Below are 14,629 nucleotides of genomic sequence, written 5' to 3'. Positions count from 1 at the left end.
CTTCTTTTTTTTTTTTTTTTAATGAGTCTGGATCTTTGGAAAACTCCAGAAAACAAAGCAAAATAGAATTCCTCAGAGAATAGGAAGTGACTTGCTTAAGGTTGTTGGGAACTGTTCTCCCAATTGATGGCTGGAATCTGGGTTTCCCCACTTCAGGCTCTGAAGTTGCCAGAAATAACTCCAACTACTGAGTTATTGAAGGCTTATGTTTTATGAAGCTGTCTTCAAAAAATGTCATGATTGACAGTTGTAGAGCTAGCAGAGAGCTAAGACTTCATTGGTATATAAGTATTATTCAGATATATTTTACTCGAAGGTCAAAAATGATGGCTGGTCTAGACACATTTTTCCATGACCTGAATTAAAACAAGAAAATTGCTGACATGAGTAGAAAGTCAATAATCCTGATTATAAAAGAGGACCTGTTCCTTTAAAATGATATCAAGTAGTTTATTCTTCCATAAAAAATCTGGCCCATATATCACCCCCTCTTATGGGATTAATAATACTATACAATCTATATTTAATATGTTTAAAAAGAACCTGTTACAAGATACTGAAAGGCGTAGCTATTGCATGTTGTATCAACTTTCTGAAAGAAAATAAATGAGTGCTGTTTTCAGCAGGCCTCTAAATGGTTATAGATGTCACCTTAGATTTCATGGTTATGATAATAAGCTTTGTTACAGTGGAGAGGCATTGGGATTTAATCTCGCTACATACTAAGGAAGAATGAAAGATGTTTTTATGTTTTACTTGGTTGTTGAATCCAAAAAACATGAGATCTGAGAGATGTGTAAGACTTGGAGAGAACCAAATTTAGAAGATAGAAATCATCTCAGAAATAGAACTATGCAGATTGGGATGGGAGGTGAATTTTAAGCCATCAACCATATTTTAAATTATTGGATATAACTGGGTTTTTGTTGTTGTTGTTGTTGTTTTGCGGTACGCGGGCCTCTCACTGTTGTGGCCTCTCCCGTTGTGGAGCACAGGCTCTGGACGCGCAGGCTCAGCGGCCATGGCTCATGGGCCTAGCCGCTCCACGGCATATGGGATCTTCCCGGACCGGGGCACGAACCCGTGTCCCCTGCATCGGTAGGCGGACTCTCAACCACTGTGCCACCAGGGAAGCCCTGGATATAACTCTTTTTTTTTTCTTTCTTTCTTTTTGCGGTACACGGGCCTCTCACTGCTGTGGCCTCCCCCGCTGCAGAGCACAGGCTCCGGACACGCAGGCCCAGCGGCCATGGCCCACGGGCCCAGCCACTCCACGGCATGTGGGATCCTCCCGGACCGGGGCACGAACCCGCGTCCCCTGCATCGGCAGGCGGACTCCCAACCACTGCGCCACCAGGGAAGCCCCTGGATATAACTCTTTTGATGATGGAAATAAATTAGACACTGACTTATGAAATGATTACTAAAAGAACAAAGTTTAAGTCAGTGTTGCTTTGATGAAATGATCATTATGGTCCAAGTGTAAATCTATAATTTTCTCTGTTATATGTGAGGATTATGTGTGACTTACTTATTTAATAGGTAACTGGTATTGATTTTGTAGATTCAGGAAAAAGTTCTGTGAGTACCAACTGCTGGTCAAGATTGCTCCCCTTTTTTACTTCGCTTAAGACCATGGTACATTTCCTTTATGGTTCAGCCTCCAAAAGTTAGAGAAAAGTCAAAATTAGACCAGTGCTATTCACAGTAAAGCACATACTTCTAGGATAATAGATTAATGAGAACTAAAAAATTATATTCTCATTTTCAGTCTCCTAAAATTAACTTAAACATTTGGACACTGGAATTTTTGGACTATATTTGCAAATTTTCTATATTTAAAAAATTGTTTCTTATTCCTTAGGATATAGCATTCTTAGATACAGGTCTTAGTGAAAGTTGGCAGGGAAAGGAAATTATGTTCAAATTAGTTCATTTTGCTTCTGATCATTTTAATGAAATTACGCAGTTTGGTCATGGAAAAAACCTGAAATTCAGGGGAAAAAAATTTTTGTATTTTCTTTTTATGTTAGTTGTGATGTCTCTAGTTCCAACCAGTACAGAAATTTGGGAATTAACCAATTAATAGAAATGTTGATAATTGTGTATATGTCCCATTTAAAATAGTTACTTTAATGCAACGGTGATCTCTTGGTTCATTATATACTCTTCAGTGTGCAGAAATTTTGCTGAAAATTTGATGCAGTGTCAGTTTTTCTGAGTGTTGAATATATCTACCCAACTTGTGTTTCTTAACATAAGGTCAGAGTGCTCCCAATTGCATTTAAATAATTTCTAAGTTGCAGTTTTAAGTACTTGTAAGATTTATGTTAATTCTGTTTCTCACAAATAAAACCAACAAAATTAAGTTGTATAAATAGCTTCCTTTTTCTTTTTTTCTGGAATTTTGGCATTATCATCTGTCTCTTGTTGATAGCTTGAGAATTAGTTATACCTTTGCCCAAAACTTAAAAAAAAAAAAATCAGTATTAGCTCTCATACACAGGACTTCAGTGAGTTTTTATTTTAATTTTTTCCCTAGTTAGAGGTGCATGTTACAGCTTGCCATTGTGGTCATTGTGGTTCATTTCATTAAGCTTCTTATTCTATCTGCTTTCTTGAGACTTGGGAAACAGTATTTTTCTGAGTGATTGTACTATATTGTTCCAAATATAAGGCTACCCAGAATAGAAGGCAACCTCCAACTAGAAACAGCTCAAATATGGAGAAAGGCTGGGGGCCCAGAGCCCGGCGGGTCTTGCAGTGGTGGCAAGGGTGCCGAGGAATAGGACGATGCCTGCCCACTCTCCCGGTGAGTGAAGATGAGTCAGCTGCTGATTTGCTTGTGCATAACCAGACGGTTTCTGTTGCTAGAGGAAAAGTCATACTGGCGGGGGGAGAGAATAAGTCTGTACACATGAAAGAAAGTCATTGGGTGTCCAAATCAGGGAGGGAAGGCGGGAGGAGAGTCTATTTCACCTCCTAAACGGTCGCCTTCAGTGTTTTTTTTTTTTCCCTGAACCTGGGGGTGAAAGTTGAATAACCCCAAACACTGGAGGAGGAGGAAAGTACCTGCACCTTTTTTGAAAAGGAGTTTAAAGGTCAGTGGCCATGGAAATGAATTGTTAGACACCATCAGATGTCTCACGACCAGCCCAGAAAATTATTCCTTGCCCTTTCAAATTGACTGCTGACCCAAGAGGTGGTGCGTGCACTGTGTGATCATGTGTAGCCTGAAAATAAGCAACCCCGAAGCTGGGAGTCACATTTCTAATTTTAGTAAGATTTTTTTCTTTTTAAATTCCCTGTCTCCTGAACCAACCAAGATACCATTTAAATAAACAGGCTAAATCTTATTGAAATAAACTCCAAGGGACTGTTTAAAATTACTTGTTGGGCTAGTATTTCACCCAGTAGCATATTTTTAAAAATACTTCAGTGAAAAATGTATTATTCGATGGAGAATATGTATTGATGGAGCCCAGAGAAAACTCCAGGTATTGGTCTGATTCTACTAATAAGCACATAGAAATCTAACCTTTTATTTCATAGTAACTAAATAAGATGTGATAGAATGAGGTGCTTGTTTCTGTTATAATCTAGAAAACTCTTTAGCACCTGTTAGTGTACAACTTAACCAGCATTCAGTAACCTTTGCAGCTTCACAAAAACTACATACAATATAAACCTTGACCTTTCTAGTGATTACCAGTCCATGGCTCACAAAGCAAGTTTGAAGTAGAACTTTAATCCCTGAATAAGTTTTTCTCCACTGGGTAGTTTCCATTGTAGCCTTCATGATGATGATGATGATGATGAAACTTCTTTAATAATATTAAAGAGTATGTTTTTCTGAACAGACAGGACTCTCAAGTTTAAACAATGCTTAATTGCCCAGAGGATTTGGTTTAGGGAAGCTACTTATCATTGATTTCAGAAATTCTCTTAAACCAAAATACCCTGAAAGATAGAGGTCCCGTGCCCAAGGAATAGCAAGCTAAAATTTGACATGCCTACCATTTTGCCAGGTCTGGGGAAGGAACCTTTGAAACAGAAGGGCTGGGCAGAAAAGGATTTGAAAGGAAGAACTGGAAGGGAGTGTATCCCAGAGGGGGAAGGATTGTTGCCCGCCAAGTTAGATTACCAGTCAGAGGAAACAGCACGGCAGTGGTGGAGTCTAAATGAGAGGGTTGATGTGAACTCTGTATAATCTCAGAAGCCTTTTCCAAAGAGTTCATAAGGGTGATACCAGTAAGGAAAGAGACTAGTAGAGGATCAGAGCTTTTCAGGGAAGAAGAGCTTCCTTTACAACTCCTTCGCTTTGGAAATATTTTATCTCTACAAAGGAAGAGGATGCCCAAGTTTGGTGGGGGGAGTGTGTGCCTATTATTAACCATCTTTAAACTTCAAATTGTTTCCTTTCTATTATTTGTTTTGGGTACTATTATGTCTGATTTGATCCGAATTACAAATACAGCAAAACAAATATTAAAAACATTTTTTCCCAGAGGGGGTTGGGGCTATAATAATTGTATGTTCTGTTCATCACCTGCTGTTAATGTCATCATTAGTTGCAACGGCAGACAGAAGCTGGAGAGGTCACCTAAATGTCAGATTCCATGGCTTCCTCTCCCTGTTGGCTAGTGAGGGCGGGGGCAGGACCTGACCTGATTGCATTAGGAAAAGAACATGGCCTCAGTTGGCTTGTGAGGTGGCTGGCAAGGATAGCCTTCAAGGACATAGGAAGAAAGGACAGTGATAAGGGAAGAGAGATTTTCCAAGATGCATATAAATAATCACCTTTGTAAAGCTCAACGGGAAGGGTTAATTTCTCTATGAATAGTGTTGTTGTGTAAAACCCGTACCTACAACCTGTGCTCAGCTTCTCCCTCCCGTCCCCAAAAGGCACAACATAGAAGCTCTCCTGTAGGTGCTGGAAAATTAACGTCCCAGATCACTGTTGTTTCTTCCTTTCATGATTTCACACATGATGCACCTTCCGTGGCTCCTTCTCGGGGAGTTAGATTCATAGGATCAAGTTAAAGGGAACAGTTATTAATCTATTATGAAAAAAATCTGTAGATTTGTTGATGGACAGAAATTAAACTCTCTCAGGCCCCAAAAACAGGTTTGGGCAATTCCCATTAGACTGTTTTTGCTAGGAGGATAGATCACTGCTGTTCTTTTTCTTTCCTGATCCATTAGTCTTTTTCCCAAGGAACCCCTAGAAAAAGTGACATTTTTTTTACTTTTTCCCAGTTCCTGTATGGGTGACTGTGACTCTCACAGGTCAAATTAATAATGCCCAGGTTCTGACTTCTCAGCAGTTCAGTTGAAGAGTCACTAAACTAAAAATATATAATTTGTGACCTGTTTTGTTTTTCAGTTTTTAAAAGTTCACAAAATAAGAGAATTCTTGAAGAAAATGTTGAATTGGTTCAATCTCTTTGGGAAATGTTCCACCATAGGTCTTTCCCTCAAAGAAGAGTTTTATAAGGGACATCATTTCTTGAATGCAGCAATATGCATTTGAGAAATGATGATGTGTCTGCATTTTCTGAGACATATGGATTATGGCATTTGTCTTGCTGAGTGAGCATGTTTTAACTCAGCTGTGGAGTAACTCACAAATTCCCTACTCTTCAGTATCTTTAAGTTTCAAAAATCATTCTTGAAATGTTCTTAATGGGCATTCCTTAGGGGGCACTGCTCTCTTCGGTAAATCAGAAGTGACATCTGGAAATGCATAGAGATGGCTCTTGGTTACTTTTTTTTTTTTTCTGCTGGTCAAGCAGCAAGTGTCTTCCAATTAACAGGTTGATAGCATCTTTGGACAGGCTAGAAAAAATTAACAAAATGGCTAATTCTTGTTTGGCAGTGAAATTGAATATTGAATGACATCTCTGCAGTTATAAACGACCTTTGTTTTAATAACAAAGTTGTTGATTTTCTACTAAGGGTTCTTTTAGGTTGTCATCAGGGGCTGATGGGAGTAACAGTTCACCCAACTCTCCAGCTAGCTTCAGTGGACATACCACACCTTCTCAGCAGCCTGAACCCGTGGTACACTCTCTTAAGGTAACCAACTGTGTACAGCCATTTATCCAGTACTTCAGTTGTGTTGTGGCTTGTTCGCTATAGTCTGGTAATCCTCACGGTCTCGTTTTAACCATAGATACTTTATTTTTTGAGCCCTTATGGTGTAACTTTTTTTTTTATCTTAAGTTTTAAAGTATGATTTTAATTTTTTAAACTAATAGTGGGTTTGAATACTTATGGTTGAATTGAATCTCTAGTTTTATCATTTTGTTTTGAGTAATGTGATTCATATCTATCTGCATCGAAATTGAAGTCTGATGTGCATGTATATCCATATGTGTAAAATACTGTTACAGGTACTTTCTGTGCAATGTTTGTAGCATGGATGTCTTCAAATATAGGAAGTTAATAGTTGGCCAAAATAAGTAAAGATACCATATTTTTCTTTTTGCAACTGAAGTACGTTTTGCAACTTACTGAAAGTTTTCAAATAACCAAAAACCTACTCTGTTCACCATTAAATAGAAATTAAGTCTTCAAACTCTAGTTAATGCTTTAATGCTTCTTTATAGAGTATTAGAAAACAGATATATGGTCTTATTCATGAAGATATTTTATTTTTTGCTTATACTTCAGCTTCAGCAATGACTTAAAAAAAGATTTGGCTGAAATTTATCATTTATTTTCCTTTACCAGTAATGAGCTTTCCAATAAGTAAAATTAAAAATAAGCAGCGTAAATATTTACCTCTCTGAGAAGAAATGGCAGGCAATAAAAATCATCTTAAAAACTGAGACAGTTCCTTGAAGTTTCATCAGTTCCAAAGTATAAAACACTGTCCTCCAAATTATCTATAATTCCTAACATGTAGCCTTGGTCAAACCTTTCTGAGCCATAAAGTAAGTAGAGTGCTTCAGTCCTGCTTTTGCCACATGGGTTTCAACGACTTTTCTAAAATTGTTTTGGTGTCAGAATCATTTATCAACAGCCTGATGATGCACTCTTGTGAAGGAGACCACACTTTCCTTGGCATGCAGAAAGCAAAGAAGTAGATGAGAACTTCAGAATATTTACTTGACTTGAGGATGATTGTTTTAGCAGTCGGTTTAGCTCCTTTGTTATATTTTGCTGTAACTTAGATGAAATGAGTTTGCTTCTCTCAAGCACATACTGACTGGGCACTGCCCTGTGTCTGGGCTGCTGGTTTATCAACTGGCTTGCTCTCTGCGACAGCATTTGGATACTGTTTAGTACGAACAGCATGCTAAAGAAGCTGTTACTTTAGCGTAAATCAGGCACTAGCGATCTGAAAAGCATTTCTGAAATGGGAAAACGAAGGAGTGGCTTCAATCCTGTAGTATTAGTATCTGCACATACTCCAAAGGCAACACGCTGCCCTGCTTTCCAAACTGTTTGAAACCTGTTTAGCCTGTTGCCTTATTCAATGGCAAGTGCCGTTGGAATCAGATCAGTGCAGTGGGTCACATTGCCATCATTCCCAAATTTCTCGAGGCAGCTGTGTTAGGATGGCCTAAAAGGAAGGGGAGGGCAAGGAAGAGCTGTTCAATTTTCTCTGAATTCATTCTCTAATTTTCATCTAAAATTTTATCTCGAGAGGAAGATACTATGTTATAATCAGAACACGTTAAGTGTCCTCACTTGGCTGATGGGTAATGCCAAGCAACTGAAGCATCTTGATTGGGTAACTGAAAGCTCTTGAATATAGAATACATTTGCTTCCATGAGTTGAAACAGAAATATGTGCAAACATAACCTCTGGGAAATGCATCTTCAGAACATCTCAGTGTAAAAAAAGAAATGTAGCCACTCAACATGTTTTGTTTTTAAAAGCTACCACTGTAGAGCTGATTTATATCATAAGATTGTTCTGTTCTGAAAGGAATAGTCAGGACAATGGCTCCTTTTCTTCTGATAAGTTTTTTAAAATGTCTAGGCTTTAATAAACTCCATGGTCATAGCTGTGGGGAAAGCGTTGTTGTAAGTCAGTGTGAGGAGTTAGCCCACTTGTGATACCACCGCATTTTTCTTCCTTAAAAATTCCTAACTATTAACTAGAGCTTCACTTCATTTAGTAGAAATTAACTGAATTTAAGTACACTTCTCTGAGGTACATTATAAATCGAATTTGTAGGCAAATGAGCTTATTCCAGGAGTTCTTTAAGTTTGCTGTGAATATTCACTGAGCATCATCAGTGATTTCCTCTAAGTATAAAAAAAATGTGAACAGACTCTAATATGAATTGAGTACCAGGGTGAGGCTTTCATTTACCACTGTCATATCCTTCTTTAAAGAAGTAGTACCTACATAGTAATAATGGCCAGAAGTTTTGAGTTAATGAGAAAGTAATTTGTGAGATTATTTATTACAGATTTGAACTTGGGTAAATATCATTGTAGTCTCAGTATCCATGAACTCGACATGAAGGTCCCACTTCGGGCCTAAGTTATTTATTTTGGTCCACCTGTTCATTGGTGCAAATTCTCAGGTGACATCTTTAGGTGTGGCTATCAGCACTGACTATGACAACAGCAGAACCAGGGAGTTTAGCAATGTTACAGTTCAGTAGCAGTTCAGTGAATTACAGTTCAGTTCAGTTCAGTGGATTCTACAGGAGCTTTTAGAAAAAGCGTTTTTTTATGCTACATCAATGCTTTGATTTATAAGCTGATGTAGAGAAAAATAAACAGCACTCAAAGCAAAAGTTTTGCCCTCTTTTTTACTAAAGTATTGACATGAAAATTTTAAAGACATTTTGAACAGAATTTTATTCTCAATCCATTTAGTGATAATTTAGAGTAGTAGAACCTAAAATTGTTTAAAAGCATCTCATTCCCAGATGAAAAAATGAAAAATATTTAGTGTTGCTCAAATATTTTCACAACTGGGGAGCCATTGCCTCTCTTTGCTTCTGTCAAAGAGCTGTGGCCATAGTCCTTTCCTAGGCACCGGAAACACGTCCAGGCAAGAACTGTGAGGTCACTGGTGTTAATGTTAACAAAAAGTTCTTATGCTACATATTCCGGGTTTTGACCAGTTTCAGCTGTGACTATTATCTTTTTTAGTCATTTTTTTCTTTAGGCCGTGTCTACATATCATCTGGACTGTTGAGCAATATAATTAATTACATGCCAGTCTTTACAATGGAGCAAGAATTATTGACTGTCTCCAAATGGTTGACAGTCAAGTTTATCTTAATGACCAAAGTAACTAAATGCATCTAATCATTAATGAATTCAATTGACTATTAGTGATGCAATAGATTGCTCTTAATGGCCATTTGAAAATCAAGTAGGATTCAGATAGCTTTCAGAACAATCAACTCTTTTAAAAGATTTTGCCATATGCTAATCCACTCTGATATGCAGACATGGAGAAAACTAAAGGTTTTTACAAAGTGGAGCTCCTTGATGATTTTTATTCATAACTAACAAGGTTTTTTCCCATGTGAAATTTGCTTTTCTTTTTCAACAAATCCAGGTCTTGGATGTTCAGGAAACTATAGATCGTCAACAGGGTAAAGAGTATGAACATGACCTTAGTGAGACAGAAAAAGCTATAGTCAGAGAAATGTGCAATGTAAGTTTAATGTGCTTTATTGTGTATTCTGTGTTGAAAACCTCATCATAGCTTAGTTACTGCTTCATGAATACCTTCTTTTTAAAATGCTGGCCAAATGCCCTTATATTTTTATGTGAAAGTAAAACCAACCTTCCCTTGATTTTCTTTAGTAAATTTTATTGCAGTTTTATTAACACAGTAATCATGTTGTAAAATATTCAGGTAAGCAAGAATCAGCCAATTCTGTGTTCCAGAATGAATTGTGAAAGTTTTTGAATAAATTTTCTAAAATGTTACTAGTTTTGATAAAATAACTCAGTTTCCATTTCATAATTTTCCTTAATTATGTTTAAAAACCTGTGTTTAAAAACCTGTGATAAAGAAAACACAGCCTTCTTTAGATTATTTGTAACTATACTTGGGGAAAAAAAGTCACCATCTTAATAGGTAATATTTGCTTAGTTCTTCTGCATATGATATGTGTGCTCCTGTCATGCCAAGCAGTATCTTCACCTCTCAGTGGTTGATGCAAGCTCAAAATAGTAAGAGGTAGATAGATATGAACTTAAGAGATAGTTAGCTACACAGAAATCTACCTTATGAAGTCATAGAAAAACACAGTTTAAAAAAAAAAAGACATGCTATTTTCACAGTGCACAGCCTATGTAATCATTATTGCGGTTTAGATTTGATTAACTGAATTTTAGTTTAGTAATATGCTTGGATATATCATTTGATCAAGAATATAATTTGTGAAGCTTGTTAAAAAGCTAAGTAGAATATGATAGGGGAAGACATTTGTTAAAAGCAAAAATTCACAGCCGATTATTTTAAGCACGGATTGGAATTGGCTTTATACTGTATTTTTATCCCTATAGTCTTTGTTCATTAGGGTATCAAAATTGCTTGGAAATACCCTTCAGCTTTAGGCTATTAGGACCAGATATCTCATTTATGTACCTCCCTAAGGTGTTCCTGGAATCCAGTAAATGTTAAATTAAGTCCCATGGGCATTTTAACACTCTTGCCCCAGCACATATAGGCTCCTGCTTGCTTGTGTTGTGGCCGTTTTTCTTTCCTACATATCTGTTTTTGTCTGTTTTCAAAAGGTCATTGCTTCTAGATGTCATAATTTCCTAAATGCATCACTGTTCATCTTCTGTAGCTTTTTGCCTGTCCTTAAGGTTTTCAATTTGAACATTTCCCTCAGATAAATTTTAAAGTTCAGACATTAGGAATTGTAAAACTAGAAGGGACCACAGAAGGTCACACCTCCAGTGGTTCTCAGAGTCATATGAGGCTCCTTCATAATTCAGAAGTCTGGGTCTCACCCCAGATCACGGGCAGTTGGGTTAGGAACTCCTAGGTAAGAACCCCATACTTGCATTTTATATTTGAAGAAACTAAGATTCTGAAACTAAGTTACTTGCCCAAATTGTTCTCTAATGAACAGTGAAGTCAGACGTATACCCAGATTTTCTCTGAGGACCAGCCCTTTCCACTTTCCCAAGTGTAGTTAATCTAGGCACTGCCATTTTCTTTCCTCAAGAATGAAAATCAATGTATTGGGCTGCCCAAAAATTTCATTTGGGTTTTTCTGTAACATCTGTCAGAAAAAAACAGAACAAACTTTTTGGCCAACCCAATAGCTTGCAGAGGAGACCATCTCCATTGTGCTTAATGGCAGAATTTCTGTAAAGAAACAGCAGGACTGTTTTTGAGGAAAGATTTTTAGATATTAGAAAAGTCATTTCTGAGTCATAGAAGTGACCCACTAATGAACTGGATCTTGATTAGTTTTGCATTGATTTTTGTTCACCTATATTTCCAAAAATCCTTCATTGTCCTCTTCATTTACCTTCAGAAGTTTTCTAGGTCATCTTTTCTAACTGTCTGCTTTTGTCTTTGATCACCGAAATTTGAGAAAAAAATGTAGTTCAAATCTGATTATTAGCACTCTTATATTTGGAAACTATTAAAAGCTAAGAGAAAAAAGTGTTGATTTAAAATATTTGTGTCACCATGGTAAGTTATATCAATATCAAAAACACATAGCAAATATTGGAGATTAAAGAAAAATACAGATTGTGAGACAGTTTCATAGTTTCTAAGAAATAACTTACGTAAGATTATGAAACCTGTTAGAGGAACTATGTGCTTTTACAGTAACGTCACAGAAATGTAAAGCTTTCTCATAATGTGATAGCCGTTAAAAGACTCAGAAAGAACTTGTTTTACCTCAGTCTCTGGTATTCTTTCTGGAGATAAGGTGTTAACATCTATACAATGGAAAGACTCTTCCTCACAGCACCAAGTGCTTTTATTCTCTTCCCAAGCTATACCCCAAACATACACTGCCCTCTAAGAAATAGTAAATCTATCCTGTAGTAATGGTTTTAGTTTAGGTTTGTCTGTTTGGCTCTTGTCAATTCCCTGAGAACAGTTGAAATACTTGACTGATCATCTCAGATACCCACCTGTTCTGCTTTCAGTTAATGAGTCACTACTCTGTGTCCGCCTTAATATTCTGTATCCTTGGCTTATTTCAGAGTTCTGCCTTCTCTGAGTTTCCTTTCACCACATAGTAATTTCAGGGTTAAGGCCCAGTGCATTCTACGTTTGAATACTTGAAGAGGGGTTGCGCTTTTGAGTTGTAATCATCTACTGCCTTACGTCCCTGATCGTTTGGCTCTATCCTCTGCTTCTAACCAAGACATCCAAGCATTCTGGGTAGATGTGTATACCATTTAAGGGCTAGAAAGGCAAAGTCCATAGAGCATCCCTTGGCCTCCTGATTCAGAATTTGTGCCTCTTCAGTCAGTGTACTGAGAAATGACACTTTCCTAGCTCCCTCGGGTACAATTTGAGCCATCCATTGCTATATCATTCCTTTGCAAATAGTTAAGGACCATAACTACAATTCCCTTCAAATATGACAGAATATCTCCACCACAGAGTTGTGCCTGCTAAACCAGAGAGACTAATAGTTACATGGGCTTCGAAATGAAGGTAGACAGAACCCTATATATTCTTATGTGGTACTCTGAATAGTACTTGGCTTCCCTGGAATATCTGCTCTTTTTAAAAGAGAAAACAGAGAAACACAATCTATAAATAATTAATGAGCCAACGGGTTTGTATTCATATTAGAGCAATGTAAATTTTTGTGGAATTAATCAATCTGAACATAATCCTAATAGTGAAACACTCTAAGAGGGTTATGACTTACTGTGTGTGTTTTCTAATTAATGTTAGTATATTGGTACGTTGTTGTTGAATTCAGTAACAATTACTTATTATTAATCTCACCTTTTGCTACTGTCCCTTTAAAATGGCCCAATTTTTAGCATATTGTATCTATTTTAGTGACTCTTGAATTTATTCTTATCTTTTCCCTGTGTCTGTATGCTGTTGTGGTAATCCGAGATTCCATATTGGGTAGCTAAGATTTATGATAACTGAGGCCCCCATTTTGCAGGGGAAACCAGGGAACTCTACCACTGACCCTTAAGGCTACCACCTCAGGACTTTAAACCACTAAGGACAATGAAGGAGCGTTTGTTCTTAGCTATTTAACATCTAGGTATCCCTTATTTTAGAGGTATAATATAGGAACCAGGATGATTTTGCTCATGTGTTCTTAATTCTGGCTAGATATTAGAATCATGTTGAAAGATTTTACAAAAGAAATAGATGACCATACCTGTTTGAGAGTAACTCCCAGTGAGCAGTGTGCAGCTAGAGTTGAGGACCACCCTCATAGCTCGTGTAAGCTGGCCCATCATTCTTTAATTCTGACCCTGGTTGCTAACAAAGCGTAGTAGTCCCATCTGTTGAGCAGTTCTTGTGATTTAGAAACTTGCATCACATTTCATTTTGTGTTTGTGTTTGACAAAATATGTGAATATTTTGTCTCTTGTCTTATATTCCTTTTTGTCCCTCTCATAGATTCCCGCTTAGAAAAAAACAAAAAAACATACACATGTCTTTGTGGAAGAGGGCAATTAAGATGCTTACTTTTTTTTCTTCTTTTCTTAAGGTTGTATGGAGGAAACTTGGAGATGCTGCAGGTTCGTGTCCTGGAATTAGGCAGCATTTGTCTGGAAACCAGTACAAAGGACCCATGTGAGAAGGACTCTCTTTCAAACATGACATCACCACTGCCAGAGAGACAGAAGAAAAGAGTGGATTTCCACAAACCTGGACTCATGGAATAACATGGAGTGATTGTACATTGCACATATTTTCCCTCTAAAATCTTTAGTATAACTGAAGTTGTATTTTGTCTCTCACTTCAATGTTCACAACAGTCCATCTCAAACAAGGTAGCTTTGAAAATCACCATTTTGGTACCAATATTTTCATTAGAACTAAAAGTTTTTGACTCTTCAGATCGAAGATTGTAATTGGGAAACCTGCATGATTGGAAGAGTCCAGTAGAGCCTCTGTGGTTTTGATAGAATTGAATCATTGCATATAATGGTGGGAGTGTTCTACCATATTGTTCAAGATAAGAGGTGGTTTCCAGCTTCCCAAGTTGGAGAGTTGGTCACCTATTATATTTTAGTTAATAAAATACTAGTTCCTGATGCATAATTGATTTGAACGCAAGATAAGATTAGGTTTCTGGGATTTCGTTTTGACTTTTGAGGTGCTAAAAATACCACATAAATTTTCCTTACCAGCTAGGAGGGTAGCAAGACTTTGTCAAGTGCTTATCAGCAAGTAGCATTTATTTTAATTGATCAAAGTAAATATATCTTTTCTTTTCATCTTAATGTATTGTTCATGAAGACACATCTTGGGAACATATCAACCTCCATCTTCAGTGTATTCATTAATGTTAATATTAACAGTTTCAATTAAAGAACAAGCAAACAATTTTTCTAAGTGTTTCCAGCTGTGAGATGTCAATTTCTACAATTTAATTTCTAGACATGCTGTTATACTTAATAAACTTTCTGTAAACTTTAAAATATTGCACTGCATTTATGAAAAACGCTTTCTTAG

The 14,629-nt window shown here is 37.0% G+C and overlaps 1 protein-coding gene across 6 annotated transcripts in view; it reads left to right on the top strand.

Annotated features, from left to right (window-relative positions):
• Window positions 1-13,748, top strand: part of CCDC85A (coiled-coil domain containing 85A) — a gene marked incomplete at both ends in the record, with an annotated part of 200,030 nt that extends 186,282 nt beyond the window's left edge. The window contains 4 exons of one of the 6 annotated variants that reach the window (XM_079721112.1): window positions 2,678-2,812; window positions 5,959-6,078; window positions 9,539-9,637; window positions 13,659-13,748. In XM_079721112.1, the coding sequence (XP_079577238.1) occupies window positions 2,678-2,812; window positions 5,959-6,078; window positions 9,539-9,637; window positions 13,659-13,748 (444 nt within the window). The remainder of the gene's footprint in view (window positions 1-2,677; window positions 2,813-5,958; window positions 6,079-9,538; window positions 9,638-13,658) is intronic. The other 5 variants (XM_079721114.1, XM_079721113.1, XM_079721115.1 and 2 more) reach the window with 5 other exon arrangements.
• Between the last annotated feature and the right edge of the window lie 881 nt (window positions 13,749-14,629).

Source organism: Hyperoodon ampullatus (genome assembly GCF_949752795.1).
Source record: "Hyperoodon ampullatus genome assembly, chromosome: 15".
Classification (NCBI taxonomy): domain Eukaryota; kingdom Metazoa; phylum Chordata; class Mammalia; order Artiodactyla; family Ziphiidae; genus Hyperoodon; species Hyperoodon ampullatus.
This window is presented reverse-complemented; position numbering and strand designations above follow the sequence as displayed.